We start from the raw sequence: 24,055 nt of genomic DNA on the forward strand, positions 1-24,055 counted from the left end.
GTTGGCATTTGTGTTTTACCTTACAAATGTATTCTGCTGGAGAGCCATGGGCTTCCCATGAGCCTCACACAGCCTCGAAGCACAGGCAGCGCTCTGTGGGAAGCTGTAGAAAGTGTCCATAAATTATCAGTAGAAAGTGTCCATAAATTATAAATCCGCAGATTAAATAATCCTGTATTTATCTTGAATTGCCTGAAGCTGTTGAGACCGAGGACCTGGTGACCAGACTGAGCAAAGGCTCACTCAACACTTGATGATGTCTTATCCAGGCAGCTATTTTGGGTGTTCTGACTCACCTCCCGGAGGCTCTTGCTTCACAGTGGCTATAGAGGGAAACAAGGAACCTAAATTTAGCTGCTGTGGACATGGCTGAAGGGAAATGGTGTGCCAATACTGCAGGATACGCGATCTCAGGAAAAACTGATGACTTCACCCATGATGTACAACATCCCTGTCTTACAACAGAGGAGGGTGGTTGCTGCCTGCAGCGAGCCCTTTGCAGCCTGGAGGGGATGCTGAGCGTGGAGGGGTTGAAGGCTTTGGCCCTGATGCAAGTGTCGGGCTCTGGGGGCTCTCCACCTTCACTCTCCTTGGAAGCACCTGAATTTCAGAACGTGCTGTGCTGTCCTTCTTTGGTCTCTACCCTCCTCCACCCCAAATCTTCAAGCTCCTGGGATCAGTACTGAACACAGAAATTGGGAATTTAAACCACTTCAGCTGAGCCTCCCTGAGGGGCTGGGGCACTGCTGCAGAATGCACTCTTCCAAAGCATTTTTCCAAGGCTCTGTATCCTTGCAGTCCATCATAATTTCTTGAAATGGAACCTATTATAACCATAAAAAGTGGAGGCTGGAAGAGGTTTTGAGGTCACTGAGTGCAACTCCTGCTGTCACAAGTGTTGCTCGTCAGAATTTGCATTTTTACAGTTATTCCTCCTACAGAAGCTGCCTTTGCTTTGAGGTTTTCCCTTCCTATTCGCACCAAACACAAGCTGTATCACTTCCATTTTTTAAGGTCCTGTCAGTAACACTCACTTAGAGGTCCCAAAAAGCAAAGGCTTCTTATTTATTTTGCTTTTTGGTTGGTTATTTGTGTTGAGTGGTCCCTTTCTTACTTTAACTGCAGGATAAGGTGCTGAAAACAAATAGAGCTGCTTGTATCTAATAGCATTATGAAGAATAATACTATTAATTTAAGAGCATGAGCAAGTGGCTGAGGTTTTTCCAGAATGCTGTTTGGTCTCCTAATGAATTTGGGTTCGTAAGAGGACTGCAGGAGATCAGCGCACTATTGATCCAAGTGGGATCATAGGACTGCTGTGCATTTTTATGCAGCACACAGCCCCTGGTTGGCCCATGGCACAGTAAAGGATTTCTCTCTAAGTGACTATGGTATTTCCTACCTCTGGGAAGTGCTGAAGAAAATAAAATGAAACAAAACCAGAAGTGAAGTGAATGCCAAACTCCCAAGTCCCTCAGTAAGCACTTGCGTAGCCTAAATAATGAATCTGTGTCAGATAAGCTGTGACCTAATTTTCAGATCTGAGCTTTGAGGAGTTTGGGTTCAGGCCAATTTCATGGGCAGTGAAGTCTAATTGCAATCCTGGATTCAAAGTCTTCACAGCTTTGGTGAAGTTCAGATCCAACTCTGTAATCTCTGATATGAAACTTGATCTGATTTTGGTTTGCTGCCCCCGGGTGAGCTTGGATGGAAGTGTATCGCATTGACTTGACTTCTATTTAAGCCTCTATTAAAATTTTTTATAGCAATTAACAGCAGCCAGAATTAAGCCAATAATACGCATCTTTTTCTATCAACCAAAATTATGAATAATGGCATATATTAATTCCCGTAGATGCTTCTTAGCCAAGCAGAAAACAGTTTAAGAGTGCAACTTTTCCAGTGTCTGAGAAGGGCCAAGAAACCTCAACAGCGCAGACTTGCTTGTGAGATTGCTGATGCTTCCTGTTTCTGGTCAAGTTAGCAGTAGAACATACGCACAGAAAGCCACACGTTTGCCACATCTGAGGGCGAGGGGAGGAATTTTCAAAATTTCTTCGTCACTTCAGTGCTTTCAGCAGTGGCCCCTTTCTCATGGGCTGAGCCCTGTGGTGGGGAACCAGAGCAGGGTCTGTAGGTCTGCGGTGCTCCTCAGAAGAGTGAGGACCCTCCTGCAGAAAAGCTCGTCTGCCGCGAATGGCGAAGCTGAGACCGTGGGAACGGGCTGTTCCCCAAAGTGCATTGCTGTTGATGTTGCTGAAAAGACGCGGCATTGTGTGAAGGATCAGCCTGGACTTCTTTATTTAGTACAGGATTGTTGTCAAAAATGCCCTGCTTCAAAAAACTAGGAAATAAGAGAAGGAAAAAGGATGAAAGATTGAAGTGACTTGGAGTCCGCCAGAAAGTGTGGAGGCTGCTGCTTAGCTCAGGGCCTTGTTTCAGTGAAAGCTATTTAAAATTTTTATAACTGATGGCAAAATTGCACACTATTAACGGGCTTCCTTTATGGCTATAATTTATTCTTATTTCTCAGAGGCAACAGAGTAGAGGCCAGATTGCTTTATCCTGTGGTATTAAAAAGCCTGGGGCTGAGAAGCTTAGCACTGCTTTATCAGGATTTTCTCCATCTGGCAAAATAATAGAATAAAATCATCCTACGCAGAGAGCTGCTTTATTTTTTTAAAGAATGGTCTTTCTCTTTCAATTCAAAGCCTTCAGGAAAAGGTGGTGGAGCGGGGTATGTGTGAGTAAATGCATATTTTCATTCATTAGCTGCCTTTTCTATATTCAGGAGCTATGATTCTGGACTACGAGACTTGCTTAAACTTCTCTGGGCATTAGTCATGCGTATCGAGGTGGAGGCAGATAGAGGTTAAAAACCCTATTCAGAGCCATGAAAAACTTAGAGGGTCCAGAGCGGTGAGGAGATCCCAGTGGAGGTTACAATGTCATAGGCAGGGTAAGCTGACCCTTACGAAATACATTTCTTTTCTTTAAGGGGAAAAGAAAGAAAGAAGGCATGGATTCAGTTTCCTTCTTTTCTTTTTTTTTTTTTTTCCCCAACCGTTCGTAGCAAAAGGATTTTTTGTTTTCATTAATGTTTATCAAAACAGAAAGTAGGTATATCTAGCAATGAATCACATCAATAGCTCCTGACCCTTTGAAAGTTTCTCATGTATTTTGAAGTCACCCGGTTAATAGGACGAAACCTCACCAACACGTACCATGAGTTTCTGGTGACATAATACAAGTAGCAAATTGCTACTATTAGGATTATTTTGAGTGTGCTCACACAAACCAAGCTACATCAGTTGACAACATCAACTAAGCTTGAAAAGTAAAACACTGAGTTTCTGAAGCCAGAAACTAAATCTATGACTAAATGTTTTGGTGTGAACAGTTCACCAAGCTCTAGTCACATAAAGGAAAGAAAGTACAGGTACTCAAGGGGAAAAAGTTGAATACCAATGAGAAAAGACCTTAGTGGAATCTCAGGGATGAAGGGAAACGAGGGAAGAATGAACTGGTACCTGCTTTTGTAACTTTTTGGTCCCTTCCCTCCCCACACTGTAAGAATTGCATTTCAAGTAAATGCTTCTGTTACTACAATTCATAGAATAAGAGGGCCTGAGATTACTCTTTTATCCTTCATTATCGAAGCTTTCTGGTAAGCCAAAGAAGCACAGGTAACATCTGTCCTCTGGACTGCCCTAACACCACAGCTCTCAGCTGAGGGCCAGATCTGAAACTGTCTTTGGGAAACTCTAGACCACAAATCTAAATATTGGATTTTCAGAAAGTGCAGGCGTTAGAGCTGTATTTACACACCAGTGTGGTCTGGTGTCCCGCAGGGTACTGTCAAACAGGCAGGACAGGATTCGAGGAAAATGCATTGTAATAAACTTGGTTATGTGGCTAGATTTGCAGCTAGATTACTGTTTTAATATTTGTTACGAAAAGGTCTAGAAACCCCAAGTGAGAACAGAGGATTAGCACTGTGCATATACAATGTCTCTGCCTCAAAAAGCTTAATTTTTAAATAGAATAGATGGATAAGTAGTGAAAAGGAAGACACTTGGAAGTAAATTGCATAAAGTCCATAGCAGAATGCAGCACAGAATATCCTGTAAGTCCCAAATCTCCCATGTACTGTCCCAGAGTTTTAGCTACCAGCCTGAGAGCCAATAATTTCACTATCTTTGCTTTCATAGGATCTGTCTGTAAACCTACTCCAGAGCTGCGATTGCGTGCTCCAGTTGTAAAGAATGTCTTAAGTATAAGCTTTGACCGTTAGTTTTTGGAAAGACCATGTCAAAATACTATTCCATAAAATTCAGTTAAAAAGATTTCCCCATCCCCTGAGCACAGGCACCTTGCCAGCATTCCATTAGCCAAAATGTTTTGATACTGCGTATTCTTCCCATAATCTAGTTGTGTTTTAATCTGTGTTTACACAGTATTGTTTTGAGGAACTGTTGGCAGATCTGTGGGTTATATGCTGGACAGTCAACAACAATCCTACTCTGAGGCAAACCAGAGCAATCTGTCAGGTGTGAGTCTTGCAGTGTTTTAGGTTTTGTTCTGGGACACTCACAAAGTTCCTTGTTGACCCTAGCGATGAGGTAAGATAGGAAAATTAGAACAAGGTGTTGCCTAGTAAAAGCAGGCTACTGTTGTTCAGAGAAAGATAAGTCTGGGCAGCAGTGGGAAGTCAGAGAGCTGCTCACATTTCATCGCTGTACCTCAAGACCCCAAGAACGTTTTCATTGGGAAGAGAAATTTCATTCAAGAATTTAGGATGATTAAGTGTTACTGATATTCGGTCCTTCACATTCAGGTATGTCAAATGGAGCTGGAACAAGGTCTTAAAAGTCTTTTCTTGGCACATTTCTGATGCGCACCATGTGGATAATGTTTGTCTGTTGACTTTGTCATTCACAAGGAATTCTATCTTGAGGTCAGTAGGGCTGTTTGAACAGTTGGGAAAATGAAAGTTCAAGTGGCAATAGATCAAGTAGAGGCCTTGTTTCTGTATCACCAGCTCTTCGCTCTTGCAATGGATGTCTTCACAAATACCCTTCTCGACCAAGCTCAGTTTTGAACTGTTTACTGGATTTGACACTAGAAAGGAAAGCAAACAAATTTTAAAATGAGCCGCTGAGCTCTAGTGACCTGAATTCAGCCTTATGTGACTTGCAGCAGTGTATTTCCTGGTAAATGGAGATACCTATTCAGTGGTTTTCATGCAGAAAGCTCCTAGAAAAGGCCCTGGCCAGCCGGGTGGGAGCTCACACATGGAAGTGGGGTGTTGAAAAGTTCCAAGGACTTACATGGCCCTTGGGAAACCCAAGACAGGGAGATGCAGCGAAAGTGGCCTGCAATATTTAAAGGGAAATAATGGAGATGTATATTCATATGTTTGTGTGCAGAAGGTGTCTCTTATTTTTCCTTACCAAGCTAAAAAAAAAAGGTTATGTGATCAGATAGGGGGTTTACCAAACACACCCACATTTCAGGAGAGCTAAGGATTTTTTCCCTATAAAGTGCCCATTTGGTCAAAAAGCTATTTGCCACTAAAACCAGTTTGAATAACGTGAACAGTCTGCCCTTCAGCCAGCTCTGCAGTCTCTCTTTGCCAACTCTCGCCCTCCACCGGGCTCCCCACTGACCTCTCATGTACGCAGCGGCTCTCTTGGTCGGGACATTCTGTAGGATTCTTAAATAGTCTTCGGAGGTGTTCCCTGAAGGAAACAACAGATTAAGTGACCACTCCTGATTTTTTTGTACTGTAAAATGCTGTCAGCATTTGGCACCTCGTTCATTTGCTATAAATGTTCTACAGACAAACTCCACTGCAGCAGCTCCAAAGTGACGAGCAGCAGCAGCTAGAACAGCATGTAGGAGAGATGAATCTTACTCCTTGGCTGATAATATCTGATCTGCGCAGGGAATCCATAGCAGTGTAACTCGATCGGTAAATTTGTAACAGTCTACAGCTGTGGTAGCTTGCAGCTATCAGACCAAAAAGTGGTATTTCTTATTCTCCTTCTTACAAGCAGAAGTTAAGTGCAGGTAAGCTTAATGTAAGCAAATTATTTTTAAGGTGCGGTTACAGAAAGAAGTTTTTAAACATTTAACTGGAACATACTTCCGAAAATGGCTCTGTGGGTGCTTTTGAAGCGTTGCTCTGTTCTCCCACGGTTAAAACCTGGATGTCGCCAGGACCTTAGGGGAGGCTGTCGGTTGTTCAGACCCGAACGCTGCCGGCTAAAGGGGCCGGGACGGCGCTGTCCCCGCCTGTGCCTCTTCCCACGCAGCCAGGGCGGCAGGGAGGGGGCAGGCACCCCGCCCGCGCCCCGGGTCGGGGCGAGAGGCAGCTGTGTGTCCCGGGAGCGCCCCCAAAACCCGGAGCGCCGGGGCGGGGAGGCGGCGGGGCTGCCCCGCCGCAGGGAGCCCGGCGGCGGCCGCCGCGCGGGACGGTCCCTCCCACGGCCGCGCCCCGCACTGCGGGCGGCTCCGCCGGGTCCGCGGGCCGCCACGGGGCCGCCTCCCGGCACCGCATCCCTGGCCCTGCATCCCGGCACCGCATCCCGGAGTCCCACCTCCCGGCGCCCCATCTCCTGCATCCCAGCGCCGCCTCCTGGGACGGCATCCCTGGTCCTGCATCCCGGCACCGCATCCCGGTGTCCCATCTCCTGCATCCCAGGATGGCATCCCTGGCCCTGCATCCCGGCACCGCATCCCGGTGTCCCATCTCCTGCATCCCAGGATGGCATCCCTGGCCCTGCATCCTGGCACCGCATCCCGGTGTCCCATCTCCCGCCTCCCGGCGCCCCATCTCCTGCATGCCGGCGCCACCTCCCGGGACGGCATCCCTGGCCCGGCATCCCGGCGCCCCATCTCCTGCATGCCGGCGCTGCCTCCTGGGCGGCATCCCTGGCCTTGCATCCCAGCACCGCGTCCGGGTGTCCCATCTCCTGCATCCCAGCCACTGCACCCCACTGCTTCCCCTGGCATTTCACCTCCTTTCCAGCCACGTTTCACCTTCTCATCTGCTCTGTGTAACCTTTTCCTCCTCTCACTTTACTGGGCATTCAGTGAACAGCACTGATTATTCCTCCTTTACTCTGTGATTGTATAGAGCAGAGTTTGTACTGCCCGTGTAGCCCTCAACATAAGGATACACAGCCAAGATATAGATTCAGGGAAATAGTGTATATCCCAGTGGATATACACTAGTCTGCAACCAGAGAGGTGACTGGTTATTTCTTATTGCATTGGCATCTTCTTTGCATCTCCTGGCCCTGCTGCAGTTATGGAAGTGATGTGCATAGCAGCTCGGATGGGAGATCGGCAGTTTCCTGTGTTTTATTCTACAGCTGAATACCGGGAATAAAGTTCAAAGGAGCTTCAGTAAAGTCTTACCAAATTATAGTCCCCTCTCCCAGGGTACACAAGTCACCTAAGTTTTCCTATGACTCTGTTTATAAAATTAGTATAAGAGTCACCCACCCTACAATGGTCTCTGAAGGACTGGTTAATACACAACACTAAGTTCTACTAAATCCTGGTGCTACTCCAGGACATCAGATGTCATATTTCTTGTTCCTTACATGAGCAAGAAGGAGTCTACTAAATGCAGAGTGAGACAAGCACCTTAACTTTCATAGGATTCCTGAAAGTAAGGGTACAAAAAGAAGATTCAAATCTCCAGACCCTTGCAGTATCTGCATGGCCTGATTTCGAAGAGGTGCTCGGTCAGGAGGATGGATAAATCAGGGAGAAACTGGTCCCACACGCAAGTCCCCCTGGTTGGTGATTTGTAACATTGCACCCTTTGCACTCACTGTTGGAGAAGGAGGATGTGGATATCTTGAAAGAATTGCCATCTTTCTCTGATTTCAGTAGTTGAAACACTTTTGAGGGAAGGAGGTACTCACTGCACTCCAAGAATGAGTAAAAGTCGTGTACCAAAGTCCCTTGGCTGCACTGGAAATCCCCAAAGAAAAACCAAAGACTACTTTCCTGGTGTCAGTCATGTCAATATAGTGTTTTAGTGAGCGCACAGGCACTACAGAGATGTGGAGATATGGCATAGGATAGGAGAAAACCCTTCTGGCCCTTATTTTAAACTAAAACTGTTACGGTGGTGGCAACAGTCTCTGGTAATGCATAGTCAGTGCCCTGAGCCCACTTGCATTGCAAGTGTCCTACAAGAAAGGAGACTATTTTTACAGAAACTTGCTGGCATTTAGGGGTTTACCCTATAAAGCAGAAAATCCCCTGCTGCTCAAGCAGACCTTGGAAGCTGCAGCCCTGCAACATCTGCTAAGCAAGCAAAGTGCTGTGCCTACCCACAAACAGCCTGCTGCTTCCAGGAGCCCCATCAGTCGTGAGCTGTCTCAGGACATTCCTGGCACCTCTCAAGATCTACCCTCACTGATCTAGTTGCACTTTGCATTTCCAAAGCTGTACGTATATTTGTTGATGCCAGCAAGTTCTGTGTACGTGTGTTTAAGCTGATTATTTGGTGACATCAGCTGTGTTTCTGAGAAGGCAAGTTATGGAAAAAAAATGTTTTATAGAGACATTTCCAGTTCTCACTCTGCTGAGGCAGCTTATATATATTTTCTAGATTTATTTCTCAAGTTAATTATTTTATCTGAAAGACAGAAATTACTAGCGTTTCAGGGCTGATCAATGGATATGTTCAATCACACTGCCTAATTGGCTTTGCACTAGTGACAGTGTAAATCAGAAGTAATCCCACTGAAGTCAATAGGATTATATGAGCTTAAAAATACTGTGAGAAGGAGGAAAAGCAAAGCCACATTTGGGACTAAGTACTAAGGAGACCACACTGGTTTCATTGTCTGCTGTGATGCACGAATGCTGTAGATCAAGCTACTTTAAGGAAGCTTGCTGATAAGGAAGGGGTCTCAGTAGGAAGTCATTTAGGCTATTTTGTCCTAAAGAAGCTATCAGGAGATAATTCACTTTTGTCTTCCTGACCCCTTTTACAGTAGGATGAGCATCCAGAGGGTGCAGCCCTGAGGAAAAGGGCCAGACTATTTCCATGAGCAGCTTTTCCCCACTGAGCCAAAGGGGATGTGCCACAGGACTGTGAAAAGGACTCAGAGGAGCTGTGGCCTCATGGACATTCCCGTCATTTCCACCTGCAGTGCAAAATGGAAAGAGTCTCATCAAAACACAGCAGGCCCTAAAGAGACTCTGTCCTGCCAGGAGGAACCCAAGGGCTGTGGGACAGGTGGATATACGGGCTGCTGCCAGCCAGGTCTAAGGAGATGTAACCCTGCCTGGGGAACTCTCCTCGCTGCTGGCTGCCTCAGTTTCCCCACCTCTGAGATGGGTATAATGGGAGCATGGACAAAGGGCAGTGAAACCAAGAGCTGAAAGTGACATGCCAGAGTGCAAAATGTTGTTACCCAGCCATGGAAAGTCCCTCAAATGGGGTTTTTGAGGCTTGTCCCAGTACCAGTCACCTCTTATAGTGACATTCCTCTGCAGTGTGTATGGCATTACAACTAGCTGGAGGCTGAGTGTGGACAGGCACAAGAGCAGGTCAAAAGCTTGAATTTATCCTACAAGGTAAAGAAATACTGGCAGGCAACAAACAGCTTTCAATTCCTCTGTACTCCCCACCAATTTAAGTGCTTATAAAATTAGGCGAGGTGATTTCATACGTCTCTGTCATCATGTTAGAGTTAGCAGAACTTGCCTAATTTTGTTTTTCAGCAGCCACTACCTGAAGTCTCCGTAGCTCTCTCTAACTCTCTCCTTCCAGTTAAGTGTCCTGCAAACAGCTGCTGGCTGGCACTGGTGGACTGTCCCAGCTAAGTGATGCTGTGACAAGTGCCAGCTGGGTGATGTCCTCTCCTGGGCTCAGTGGCAGAGCTGGGCTCCGCTCGTGGCTGTGCCTGTCACACATGCACCAAGTGCCTTTAGTCCTCGAGAGCCCAAGGACTGTCACTCTGGTCCTGTGCATTGAAAGTGGACTGAACTCAGCTGCCAGTGCTACCTCCTTCCAAAAACACAAACTTTAGACATATCCCTTTCTTTCCTCCAAATTTAGGAAGATCCTCTTATGAACTCATCACTGCACACCTGCCTACAGCAAAACTTGTAGAGTTTAAGGTCAAAACGATTCAAGTCTCTAGGCTGCTCCTCAGTATAGCATAGGTCACATAATTTCATGAGCTATTCATCTCTCTCTCTCTCTCTCTCTCTCTCTATTAATCTATAACTTGCGTTTTAAGTATCGAAGAGCCGGAAGATCTAACATTCAGCATTTTGTAGCAATACTGATCATCTCATTGTTAATTATACAAGCACCTGGCCCCGTTATGACTAACTGGAATCTGTCGAGTTGCAGTTTCCTCCGGATGCTTGCCTAGGAGGATGCCTGTGCACTCCTTCTAGCATTTGCAAGCTCAGGCTTGCCAAAATTTTTTGAACTGAGAAACACAGCTCATCTGCCCTGACCTCCCCAAGAGCAGACAGAACCTTATACGGTTTCACATGCATGCACACAAACGCATACGTGTACTGAAGCTGAGAAGGCAAAAACCTATATGGTCTAAACGTGAAATATCTGTTTCTGAAGAACCCACCACCATGGGATTTGTGACTAACAACCCAGCAACTTCATTAGTGTTGCACTGGGACAATTCCAGGCTGGAAGAGACCAGATTTAGTTGCAGAAGGCCAAACTGCACTCAGAGATACTGCTGTAAATCCGGAAATGCTTGTTTGCTTCATTGGCTTCAGCCTGATTTACTCTAGGGTAGCAAAGATGTGACTGTCTTAATTTCTCGGAGCCAGACTTTTATTTGGGAACCTATTTCCCATTGAAACTGTGAATGAGGTGCTGGATTTCCTTTCCCAGCCTGTCCATCAACTGCTAATGGATCTTACTGCCAGCCAAAAATATCTATAAATAGTGTGTGTGTGCGTATGTATCTGCAGGTTTTTCCTTTTATAAACGAGAAGAGATTTTGGTATCATGTCTTTGCAGTTCAAAATAACAAGGAAAACCATCAGTCCAGGATTGCAACATTTATGGGGAAACGAGGCTCAGAGCGGACAGCAAGGAGATGATGAGGGCTGAACCTCTCTAGACGTTGGCAGGTCATAAATTTCGATGTGACTTAGTATTCCCTCTAAAAAATGAACCTAACAATAAAACATCTCTGGCCCATATATTAATATATGATCTGATATTTATGAAATGTGGATGAGTTTCCACAGAGAAATATTTCTACAGAAAGAACATTTCACAAACATTTCGTTCATGATGAATTTAATTCTTTCCCTCTGTTGCTCAGGTACTCCACTGACAATGGCACAGAGGTTTTGAGGAGATTGATATCGTTTTTCACACAAACATTTAATTAGATGACATTGCATCACTCTCAGCTATGGCTTGTGGATTTCTGCAGACCCATCCATTGAGGACTGACAGCTGAGTCAGGAACGTAAACCTTCTATAAATCTGCTTTAGTGCCCACTGGTTCTTAGCTAATAATAGAACAGAATCTCATTGGCAATCTAAATGAAATCATCGTGTTTTTCCTGCTTCAATATTACAAAACTAATTCAGAGATGTAGCCGCCTCTGGACCACTGTTCATTTGCATTACAATATAGTCTCTGCCTGAGTGAACCCCAGCTGTTTCCACCAGCACCACCCTGTGACCCCCATTAACAGCTCTGAGACGTTTTGCACAAGTAGGTACCTTCAGCCTCACTGTCGGTACCGACACGGGGCTGGAGCAAGGCTGAGCACCAACCTGGCGAGTCGGCAATGCTCATTATTTTTCTTGCTTGCCCACTTGTACAACGCAGGGCTTCGAAACCCTTGTTGTGAACAAGGTGGGTACAAAATACATCCAAATTACACTGTCAACATCTGGGCTGCCTGAGAGGAAGACACGGCTCCAACTCTAAATCCACAACAGTCCCCATCCTGAAATGTTTCTTTCGTTTCTGTTTCTTGCTGCTCTGCAGCTCCTGGATGGGACCTCGCTTGGAAGTCAGCAAGTGATGCCTGTCAGCGTATGACAGAGCTCCCTGCCGAGGGGCCCTCAGTAAATTACCCACCAGGATATATTAATCAATTAGCCCTGCTTTATGCATTTTAAGAGAAAAATAAAAGGCCTTTGTAATTCACTTACACTTTAATGCTCCGTTACCCTGCCAGAGACATACAATAGAGACTGACAGGCAATGAGGGGTGGGCTGATAGAGCTCTTACACCCATTGCAAACAGCTTTCAGCAACTCCTCCTGCCTTGTGGGGTTTCACTGTCATTCTCTCCTTTGCCTTTCACTAATGGCATCATCTCAGATTTAGCAGCAGAATTCAGAGCAAGAGGGTGCCTGTAATTGATACTGACCCAAAGACAGAAAGGTTTCTGGCTAATGAAACAGCATCTTGCACATTCCCGGAGAGAGCACATTCCTCCTGCCTGGTACCTGCCAGTTATTGACGAGGAGAAAAAGCCATTGGCACAGGTTGCCTGATACCAAATTAAAACAAATCTCTGTATATATATATTGCAATACGCTTTTGGATTAGTGAGAGCTCTCCTCCCTGCCCTGGGAATGGCAATTGCTCACGCTTTGCTTTGAAATAATACTGACCTACAGATCCAGTCTCTGTGCCTCCTCCTCTGTCAGTCACTAGACTTCACACCAACAGCTTTCACTACCTCTTCCTAACTGGTGGTAAATCTCAGCCATGCAAACCAGCACAGTTCTGGTGACTTCTCTGAGGTTACGCTGGTTTACAGGAGCAGAGGTTCTGCTCTGGGGCTGTACCGCCTCGCAGCTGCTGGGGACTCTCCGTCAACGGGGGACTGTGGGCAACGAGGTTGATGCTTTGTGGTCCATTAGGTTTCCAAAGCTCCTTTTTGGGCACCTTTTGGGACGCGCTGGAGTGGGGCTGTGATGTGACTGTCCAAAAACCCTTATCCAAATCTGCCTTGTATGTTCAGACCCTGCTTTATTTCTGAGGAACTTCAGGTACAAAATAAAGCACTAGAAGACTTAAGAAAGACTTAAGAAAGACTTAAAAAGGCTTAAGGAGCTACTTAGGTTGATAGAGAGAAAGCAATATGTGCTCAGGATGTCCTAGGGACATCCTAAGGGGAAAGGAAAATCCCTCCAGGTTACAGGAATTTTAGAACATAAAAAATGATGGTTAGGCAAGATGTGAAGTTCTCAGGAAGGACACAGTGACATGCAGGGACTACTTTGAGACCTGTGGGCAATGTAACAAGCCCAATACAGAAGAGTCCCAAATTAAAAAATTATCCAAGATGGAGTATGCGTTGCCCAAATGATTAATTATGTCACCTGTGCGCAGAAACGCAGCTGCAGAAAAGATGGTTACGTGATTAGGACTCTCTGGACCTTGAACTTCAATTTCCCATCCTGCCATCGCTTCTGGATGAACACTGTGCTTCATTTTTCCCACCTGTAGAGTGGGAGGCAATGATATCTCCTGTCCTCTGGGACTGACTATGAACTTGTATTTGCAAGAAGTCAAAACACTTGGTGCTAAGGGCCATGTAACCACGGAGGCAATGTCAATGATATAAATAGTGCTCCTCCTGATTTATGCCAAGGAAAAGCAGACTCTTGGTACACTGTCTCTGCTAGTCTGGTTAGACAGGTTTTTTCCTATTTTGAGCTCCCTGTGCTCATACTCTGCCTGTTTTAGTCCTTGCTCTATGCCTCTTGCTGCTGTTCTCCACTTGCCCCTTCTAGACCTACCCCTTCCCTCCTCCCTTTTCCCCACAAACCAGTAACAAACACATGACTGCTCCAGGCCAGAGGAGTACAGGAGGAGTTTCAGTTCACAGAATCACAGAATGTTGTTTTGAAATATGTACCAACGCTTTTGCACCCATTCCTGTGAAGACAGGGACATTACACCCACACGTGCAAGAGCCAGACCTTAAAATAAGACCTAATAGTCAGACTGATGTTCACATCCTCTAGCAAAAAGGCTCTTTTGCAAAGACACCTCAGGGCAGATTCAGACATACTTGTTATTTCCTCAGCCATGCGCTGGTTTCCGGAGGCACTGAGTAATTTGAAAGCTTTTTTCTTCTTCTTCTTCTTTTTTTTTTTTTTTCCATTAGCTTGGCTTTTCACCAAGAAGGGACTTTATGTGAAATGTTAAGATGTGCACAATTGGCTTATTTGTGATCCTGGGCAATATTTGCATGACAGAGTAGGCAAATGGCATGTATAGTCAGTTTAAGTCCTTACCTGTCTTGATAGGTTTTGCGATGCCCGCCGTAGCAGGATCAGCTGCCTGAAAGAGAAGCGAGAGAAGGGATTGTTATTCTGGGAACATACCCATGTTCGAGTACGACCTTGCTTTAAAAGTGGATCTTAAAAGTTTCCATTGCATGCCATGAAGGCAATAGACAGCCTGATACACAGGGAGCCAGCGCCAGGCATTACAGGGCATATGGCTCTTATAGAACTTCACAGGTCAGTGAGGGTTGCTGTGGAGCAAACAGCTCCAGCAAGCTCTCTGCACCCATCCAAATATCATCCTTAGTCATCCCTCATCACTGCCCTTTTTTTAATACATAGAAAACCTACATGTCTGACACAGCCAGCAATTCTCTCAGTCTAGCAAGAAATGTGTGTGGTTTTTCTTGGGGCTGTTTTGGAAGCGGGAGCCCTGAAAACCTCACTCTGTGGCTTGCAAAGCTTGGAGAGAGTAGGACAGAGTGGGACTGGACACCCTTGAGAGCCAGTGTCCATCCCTGGGAAGCCAGTAGCTGGATGAAAATAAAAGCTGTAGAGCACCAACACAGGTCTGAGAGTGACAGAGTTGTCCTGCTTCACCTCTCCTCCTACTTCTTGCTGGGATATAAACCCAAGGGTCAAAATGGCACAGGAAATTGTCCTCAAACAGCACGGCCCAAAAACTTCTCAGGAAACATGCTCCAAGTGTGAAATATGGTAGACTTCACCCGTGGTCTTGCTTCTGTTTTATCACACCTCTCTGCCACCCAGACATACAACCCCGAAGCCTGTGCTTACTTGCATATTACTTCCACTCAAGTAAAGTCGCTGACAGCTCATAAATGTCCATCAGTGCCCTCGAGGAGCAAACAAATTCTCCCAGCAGCCGAGGAAAGATACTGAGAGTGCCTCAGTGCTTGAAACTCTGTGTCACGTCCCTTCACTCACACACACTGGGCAGTCCCACAGTGATTTCAGTATCAGGGAGTGTTTTTTACTTAGGCTAGCCTAAACCAGCTCCTTTTATCTGGATACCAATTACCTGGGATAATTGTGCAGGCTAACCAGGCCAGGCCCAATTTAGCACAGAATCATACAATCACAGACAATCTGGAGTTGAAAGGGACCCATAAGGGTCATGGAGTCCAACTCTCTGCTCCTTGCAGGACTACATAAAACTGAACTATATCACTAAAAGCATCATCCAGATGCTCCTTGAACTCTGACAGGCTTGGTACCATGACCACTTCCCTGGGGAGCCTGTTCCAGTGACCGACCAGGATGTCCAAGAAGAAAGTTGGGAAGTTGGTACCAGCTTTAGCAGAACATCTAATATCTCCTGGAAGGAATAAGGCACACCCTGCATGTGGTGGGAGACAACTTCATCCATAGTGATCTTAAAACATAAGCACTTTATTTCTGTGTGTAAATAGTATAATGTGTGGTGTGGGGAGAAGGAAGACGGTCGTACAGGGAGAGAAGTCATGTTGAGGCTGTTTGTGGTACTTAATGTTCTAGCCTTAAATGTTTAAGAATACTTTGAATTAGACTTTAGCCTAGCGTGACCATGCTTTCAACCATGGCTGAAGTGTAGAGCTGCATCTGCTCCCAGCAAACCAATGTTATCCTTTGGTCTAATGCCAAAATGCTCCGTCCTGCTGACAGAGATGACATAGGAGCTTCATAACTTGGGTATCTATAATATATGATTTGTTCATTTTCTCTTGCCCCACCTATGTAATGCAGGGGAGAAGTTATCTGTTGAGACAGTATTTCTCCAGGTGATCTTCCTAAGCTGTACAGGAAGGCTGCTGGGTTAGGAAAAGAATGGGAACCTAGAGATGTAGTTTGAAAAACCAGGCATTTCCAAACTTTTTGGTCCCTTACATGACATCCTCCCTTGGAAACTCTCATGGATCCTGTGCACACGTATCATCAAATGTGGGTCTGAGAACAGTCTCGGCTGAAAACACTCCCAAGGACCATCTGTCAGAGCCTCTCAGCTCCTGTCTCGGACCCTTGCACCGGGCTGTCCCGCTCACATGCACTCAGGGCACAGGGAAGCATTACTTTTCAATGCAATGTATGAGCATTTCTGCCCTCTGCAGAGAATTAAAGGCATTTTTGCATGAGACAAAGGGGATGCTCTCTCCCTAGCTAGATTATGCTAAATGAATTCAGTCAGCAGATCCACTGCTGCCTGTAGAGAAGTGTTTGGTAAAGTGATTGAGACATTATCATCAGTGAGGTGTTCACCTTGCAGACCTCCCTCGGAGATGGTGTGCAGGACAAAGCTGATGGCTCACAGCTTGCTTTATAGTCAGGGCAACAGAAACAAAATTAAAATGTACTAATGTATTATGTTCTCACCTGGGAAGTCTCCCACTAGGTGAAAACAGCAGATACAAATACAATTTATTTTAGTGGCAATTGAGTAGATATTCAAATAAAACTTTAAAGCTTGCTTTGAAATATTATTGGCATTACTTCTTTCTTTTCTAACAGCAAAAATATTGTGAGTAATGCTGTAATTTGGGATGCAGAGACACACAATAGGAGCCCAAAGAGATTAAATTCTACAGTGCCAGCTCACGAATAATTCATGACAATGAATTTCGCCCTGTCTGGAGTGATCTGGGTGCTGCTGCTGAAAGATCTCAGTCTTTACTCAGCAAGCAGAATAATTTGAGTTTGCTTCATTAGAGAAAATGATAATCAGGTACCACTGAAAGTAATTTCTTTCTTCTTTCCTTTAATCATTTTATAAGAAATTTTCCCAAGCTGAGACAGATTGGTGCTGCTAGAGGGTCATTCTAATGTCCTGTGTCAGAACTGTGAATATTCATTTAACCAGAGGTCGCTGAAGTGTGTATCCACCTCTAGAAAGTCCAAGAAAACACACCCTGAAACCACAGTCCCCCCGAAACTGGCCTGGGGTCAGCCTAACTAGGTCCAAGGCTCTTCCAAGAGCTTGCCCACACAGCAGCTCTGTGGGGATGAGCTCTTCGGACTGCTGTCCTCGAAGGAAGTTTTGCAATTTGAAAAAAAGCCCCAAGGCTCTCCGGTGTTTCTGCTCAGCCTCAAACCATCATTACCCATCTCTGGCTGAGGGGGAAGGAAGGCAGTGGCACTTTAGGTAGGTGGCTTTGAGTTGCCAAGAGGCAAAGGTAGAAACTAGAGATGAAAAACCCAGAACGCGGAGCGCTGTTCTCGCAGCTGATCTGAGCATCGCAGGAAACAAAGCCCAGCCTGAAATTCAGTTTTTCCAGTACCGGCAAAACCTATGAAAGTGACACCTCTAGAGAACAGGTGACTGTCACTGTGCAGAATACCGATGGCAAGAGCTGGAACAGCACGTTTTTCTTCTAAAATGCCTCATGTGGTGTTCGACAAGTGGGAAATCTGTTTTCAGGGGCAATTTTCAGTGGTTTGGGGTTTTTTTCTTTTAATTTTCTTTTCATTTTTGTCAGTGTTGTCCACCAGAGGGGGCCAACAGGCACCGATTGGGGCAGCCCGTGGTGGGATTATTTTTAAGCAGCCATAAATCATGAAATAGATAGTGCAGGAACATGCTAGCTGCTGTAGGAGCGATTTCTGGTTATGGCAGGAACCCACTGCTAAAGGGGATTTACATTTTTGACTCCAGCAGCCTTGACGACTAGATCAGCAAATACATGTATCTGCACTGACTCTTATCATTGGCCACACTGCTGCCTTAACTCTGCTGAAAAGATTTGCCCATGCAGTTTGGAGGTTAAAAATGTGAAGCCTAGAAAGTCCAGAGCAGTGACGGGCCATCCCAGGTTATGGACTTCGGACATTCACACAGAATTAGTTCATCGAGGTAGGTGGCCTAGGTGTCTGATACAGCATACCTTGCAGTACAGCGTAAGATTGCTGGGGTCTGTGTGTCTTAAAATTACATTTGTCTAGTCCTTTCTGTCCCATACTTTCACTGATTTTACATATATATCTCTATATACCTAAATATCTACATAGATGTGGATATATACGTACAACCAGCAACAGTGAAATGCAGCAGGCAGAAGGGTGGAGGTTGTAGCACTCTTATAACAGTGTTAAGAAGAAAAATGAAGGCTACGGGCCACCATACAGTGACCATTCTTATTTCAGAGAAAAATAAAATCACTTGCGAAAGATGGAGACAAGTGAATGGCCTGAAGCCAAGGGTTTCTGCAGATGAAAGCTGAAGAAATGAACTGACTTCAGCACTGCACGTAGTTAGTTCCAAAAGATGTAGTTTAATTCAAAAAAATTACACTTCCCAGGTCTGACTCTAATCTGCTGTGACACCCTTCTTGAAAACAAGGCATAAAGGGAATTTCTTGGGGTGTTGGAATATGATGGCAGGGGATAAAGTGTATTAGAAATGCTGTTAGATTTAGAGAAGCAACTTTGGAATCATGGTTGCTTTTTTGTTTTGGCCTTTCATGTTGGATTTCCCTTATTCAGAGCACCTAGATTTTGGGTGATGCGAGTGCCTTGTTTCTACAGTTCGATTTTCCCTTTCCAGTGCGTCTTCCTTCACCTTAAACTAGGCAAGTGTAAATTCATCAAAAGGAAGACAAGCAGCCAACTTCCATATACCTGCAATGGGGCTAGGGGACTGTGTGATCTGCTTGCCACCAGAAGCCTCCTCTTAATGCAGTGGTACCCAAGACAAGGCCTGCATTGTCCCTAAGACCCTCTAACACTCCTTTGGAGGGAGTTTCTATCTCAGCTCAGCATAGGGAGGGCATGAAGTTGTCAGCATTGGCCCTGTGGTCAAGGATCAGTCACATAATCCAGCTGATAACACCCGGAGAGTAGAACAGATCATCCCAAGAGGCTGATCACACAAAATGTTGGTCCTCTCTTGAGACGTTACAAAGGAAATAACTAAGCCAACTGACGATGTTCTACTCCCTACAGCAGCAGGACTCAATAGCCACAGGGCTCCAAGTACAAGAACGCCCCAGGCCTCCTGTCCTGGGGCTGCTGAAGTCAATACTACAAGATGCTCAGCCTAGCCGCAACTGTATTTACCAAAGGAGTTTGTGCCTAGTCTTACGCTGACAGTGTGACCATGAGCTAAAGTGTTTTAGGAGCAAGTCCTGGAGTTTCTTGAGGAACATGTCTCACAGCATCAACACTTGTTCCCTGGTCTGGAAATTCAAGACCAGTCACAGATGGAGAATGACTATGCTGCTTCTGAACTGGGGATCTTTCAGCTTCCTGAGAAATTACGCTTTTATTGCCAAACTCCTCTCGCAGCATAGAATTGCTGCTCGATTTTATTTGTGTTTCACACACACCTCAGCTTCCTACTGTTTCCTTCACCCAAGCTTGTTTCCAAAGCAGCTGCAATAATGTCATTACTCTTTTCAATGAAAACCTTGAATCTTTCAGTAATATTGTTCCTCTGGCAACTAGTGTAACTGTGTTTATCCTGATGAAGAGGTAATTTAATCCTTACCTTCATAATAAGTACAAATGAAAGCCTCATTATATAAGAAAGCTGTGGCAATTCTGTAATTACTCAGACTGTTATTTTAAAGATCTCCCTTAATGTCCCACTATTTATCACTTGAAAACCCCCATGTCTCATTCTAACTGTGCCCAAACTGCTTCTCTTTTGGAAGAACGCTGATTTCAGGTAAATGACTCCTCTCTGGCGCAACTTAAAGACTTATCAGTCAAGCCTTCATGGTTTAATTTCTGGGTAATGTGCATACACAGACACACAAATTGCACAGGGTAAATTTAGTAAGAGAAAATATTGAGCTGAAAGATCATATTTTGTTTTCCATGGCCAACTTCCTCCAGCAGCCCTGCACTGGTGCTTTCATTCTATGAATAGTAGTGGAGGTACTTCAGCAGTTAGATTCTTGCAATAAGATCGCAAAGCCTATAAAACTTCTAATCTGTCTTTTTACCCTGGTAAGGTTCATGGCAATGTTCCTGGTAAGATGAGAAAAGCACTTTCTATATTCACCACCACCTGTACCTCTGCCCTGGCTGTAACTGTCTCACCGATTCACCATTCAACCCCAGATCCACTTGAAAGCAATCCTCTTTATTTTAGGAAGGAAAAAAATGTCTGTAGGCAGAGAGAACAGTTGTTTTTGTCAGACCTTGCCTCACTTATATCCTTCAATCATCCTTGCTCCAACTCCACTTTTGCATTAAAAATCACACCCAAGAACCAGACTGAAAAAAGAGAGGGACAGTGAAGTACTTTGCCCCATCCAGTGCTCTGGGTAGAATAATAGAATCATAGAATTATTCAGGTTGGAAAAGACCTTTAAGATCATCAAGTCCAACTGCTAACCTAGCACTGCCAAGTCCACACCTAAACCATGTCCCTAAGCGCCACATCTACATGTCTTAAATACCTCCAGTGATGGTGACTCCACCACCTCCCTGGGCAGCCTGTTCCAGTGTCTGACAACCCTTTTGGTGAATAAATCTTTCCTAATATCCAGTCCAAACCTCCCCTGACGCAACTTGAGGCCGTTTCCTCTTGTCCTATAGCTTGTTACTTGGGAGAAGAGACCAACACCCACCTCCCCACAACCCCCTTTCAGGTAATTGTAGAGAGCGATGAGGTCTCCCCTCAGCCTCCTCTTCTCCAGACTGAACAACCCCAGCTCCCTCAGCCACTCCTCATCAGACTTGTGTTCCAGACCCCTCACCAGCTTCGTCGCCCTTCTCTGGACACGCTCCAGCACCTCAATGTCCTTCTTGTAGTGAGGGGCCCAAAACTGAACACAGGATTTGAGGTGCGGCCTCACCAGAGCCGAGTACAGGGGCACGATCACCTCCCTACTCCTGCTGGGCACACCATTTCTGATACAGGCCAGGATGCTTGTAGTGAGGTAGTTTAAGAGAGCTCTGCTTCACCCCATCACGGTGCATCCCAGCAGACAGCACCACACAGTGTCATACGTAGACATGTCTTGTATTATGTCCATTACTAAAATTTATCAGTATTTCAGAGGAACACATGTAGACACTACCAGACCATCTTGGACAGTGGTCACTCTTAGTAGAAGCAATAGGAGACACATAAAAACAGGTAGCAGACACTGAGGCACTGATCTATCTTCTCTCCACCTCTCCTCCTAACTAGGCAGGACAGAGGGTGGCTTGCATCTTGGATTATGAGCTTTCCACTTCCATTTACAGAGTAGAAGCTGCATGCTAGAAGTTAAGGCTGCCCATGGAAAAAGGTCTTTTTTGGAAAGTTCTTTTCTCTCCCTCTTTGTTTCATCTTTCTCTCCCCTAATTCATGTGTGTGCATTTATAACAGGAGGCAGTGACTGATTTTCTGGCCACAGGATAACTTTTGGAAAGGAGGTTGAAAAAAAAAGAAAAGAACGAAGAAAAAGCCAATGAATAAAGTAAGAAATTGCTTACCTTCTTCTGAACGACAAAGACCATGATGGTGGCTAACGCAAAGATGAGTAACACCACAAGGGTAGCGATGATGAAATACAAACAGGTTTTGTTAGTGGCTCCAAGCCTCCTTGAAACGGTGTCTTCATTCACATGCATGGCTGATTTATGAAAGTCCTTCACTCGAAAAAGTGTTTGCTCTTGTGCCGAGCACGTTCTTATATAGCTCTCAGGGTACTGCTCTGTATCTCCCCTTGATCAGGTTCAAGTTGCAGCCCATCTCTGTTCCTGGCAGGATTTTCCCCCTTCATCCTGGCTCATGTGATCTGGAAAAAAACCTTCATCACTTGTAGTACAAAGAAAGAGGGACCTGGGGGCGTGAAGCAGGATGCAGCTGTGAAAAGGGGAAGGATCTTCATGTTCTTGATCAGGGATTTCATGACAGCAGTCTTGAATGCTGCATCGGAGGTTTCTGATGTTGGAAGGTGAATAGTTACCAAGATCAGTCGTTCCCCCCCCCCCCCGCAATCACTGACTTTCTGTGAAATGAAGAGCTATGCAAATTCCGTTTCATTTTATACTCAGTGCAGCTACAGTTCAGTACAGCAAATCACTCCGGAGCTCTGCCTTCCTGTTGTACAGAGTAACCTCTTCTTATTCCCAGTAGCATCCCCGAGCTGCAATCTCCAGAGCTCTGCATTCAGAGATGACCTAGGCTTTGAGTTTGGTGACTGCAGCTCCTGTCTGAGAAGGTCTGGAGATGTTGGGTGAGATTTTCATTGAAGTATTTTATAGAAATGTGTCAGGAAGATATGTTTGATACAGGATGCAAGTTCTAGGCAGAGGCATAGAAAGAAAGCGGTCACACCAAAGTTGCTGAAAGCATGATGTGCCCACAGAGGGTGTCTGTACTCACCTACCTGCCCTGGCTTATTTGCAGCTAGTGAATTAATGCTCATTTCTATCCTGTCCACCAGCCTCTCCTCTGTCTTAGCCTGGGACCATCACCCAGCCGTGGGGTTTCTCACGGAACCTAAATGAGATTTCTTCAAATCGACATACTCCTGCTTCATTCCGTTGTGAAAGGAGCAGCCGTTCCTAACCCTGCATTTTTATGTGAGATGACTCCTTGCTTTCTGGCCAGTCCAGCTCTGAAGATGCTTGGATGTTTCTGAAAATTTTCACAGTTAGATGCGTGTCCTCTTTTGATTCATATCAGTGCAAACCAGTTAACTCATGTAACATGATCAAAATGACTAGGAGTATTAGTTGTCTCAGCTATTCCCGGTTCACTGATACAAGGACATCAGAGAGGCTGAACAGGATCTTATCAATGTTCCCTCTAGCTCAACATCTTTCCTTCAGTAGAGAGCAACAAGAGATGTCTTGGGAAGAATATCAGAACACAAAAAGCAGGTAGAGTTATTTATTGAGTTTAATTCTCCAGTTTTCTATGATTTGGGCTTGTGGGACTCCCAAACCAGAGGTAACTCCTTTCTATTTTAATCCAATTCTTCTTTACACCCCTGACGTTAAAGGGTCTTGGCATATTACTAGTATTACTACTATCTTTTAATAAAATCACTAGAGCACAGCACTACAAGAGCTTCTATAGATTTCTGAACTAGTGTTTTTCAGGGCATCTCTTATCGTCGTGGAAACAGGCACAATCTATTTTAATCACAGACGAACGGAAGCAGCCTCCTCTCTTAAGGATGAGATAATAGCATAATACGCTTGGTCAGGGCTTCCTCAGAAAATCCGTCACTCAAGCCTATCAGGTTGCATGAGGTGGATCTTCACCTGCTGAGTCCCACCTGGTCAATGCAAAACCTTGGACAGCTGCTAGCAGCAGTGGTTCTCACTCACCCTGGTTTGTACTGGAAATTAACCTTGATTTGCAAGGGAAAGATTTACACAGTCTTGCCTGTGAAAGTTCATTTGACCCCTTAAAGCAGTCGGTCCTGCAGAGCAGCAAACCCACCTTTTGGGAAGCAGAACATGGAGGTCCCCTAACATCATCATTGCTCCCCAACCCTCCTCGACAACGTGGCAATTCTGAAATGCAGGAAAATCCAAACTACAAAGATCTTGCAGTGGCTGGCAGCATCTACTATTCTTGAAAAGATGCTTCAACAGCTCTTGCTCATGGCTAAGTGGATATGTACCTCAGCAAGGAAGATGATTTTTGAGAGAATAATGGTGGTGTCATTTTAAGGATGTCACATCACGCTTGGTGTCATGCGGAGGGCACGGTCCTCTGCGAGCTTGTAGGCTCTTGTGGTTGCACATGGATGTGCACAGTCAGTTCTTCAAACTGTAAAACACTTCTGCTAAACTTACTCAAAAGTAGACAACCAGATACTGTAG

General features: G+C 45.2%; 1 protein-coding gene across 1 annotated transcript; it reads right to left on the reverse strand.

Moving 5' to 3' along the window:
- Window positions 1–4,723: 4,723 nt before the first annotated feature.
- On the reverse strand, window positions 4,724–21,889 carry LOC104250457 (tumor necrosis factor ligand superfamily member 8). Its single transcript, XM_059828974.1, has 4 exons — window positions 21,707–21,889; window positions 14,297–14,342; window positions 5,670–5,741; window positions 4,724–5,121 (listed from the first exon to the last, which is right to left on the reverse strand). Exons 1-4 carry the CDS (start codon window positions 21,842–21,844, stop codon window positions 4,724–4,726), a joined length of 654 nt encoding a protein of 217 aa, XP_059684957.1. The 5' UTR covers window positions 21,845–21,889.
- Window positions 21,890–24,055: the final 2,166 nt, after the last annotated feature.

The sequence above is a fragment of the Gavia stellata genome, chromosome 24, assembly GCF_030936135.1.
Source record: "Gavia stellata isolate bGavSte3 chromosome 24, bGavSte3.hap2, whole genome shotgun sequence".
In the NCBI taxonomy this organism is placed as follows: Eukaryota; Metazoa; Chordata; class Aves; order Gaviiformes; family Gaviidae; genus Gavia; species Gavia stellata.

Coding starts and splice junctions, on each gene's coding strand:
- LOC104250457 (XM_059828974.1), bottom strand. CDS start 21,844: ATGCATGTGAATGAAGACACCGTTTCAAGGAGGCTTGGAGCCACTAAC. Junction 14,343..21,706: donor TCTTTGTCGTTCAGAAGAAG/GTAAGCAATTTC, acceptor CTTCTCTTTCAG/GCAGCTGATCCTGCTACGGC. Junction 5,122..5,669: donor AGCCGCTGCGTACATGAGAG/GTCAGTGGGGAG, acceptor TTTCCTTTCTAG/TGTCAAATCCAGTAAACAGT.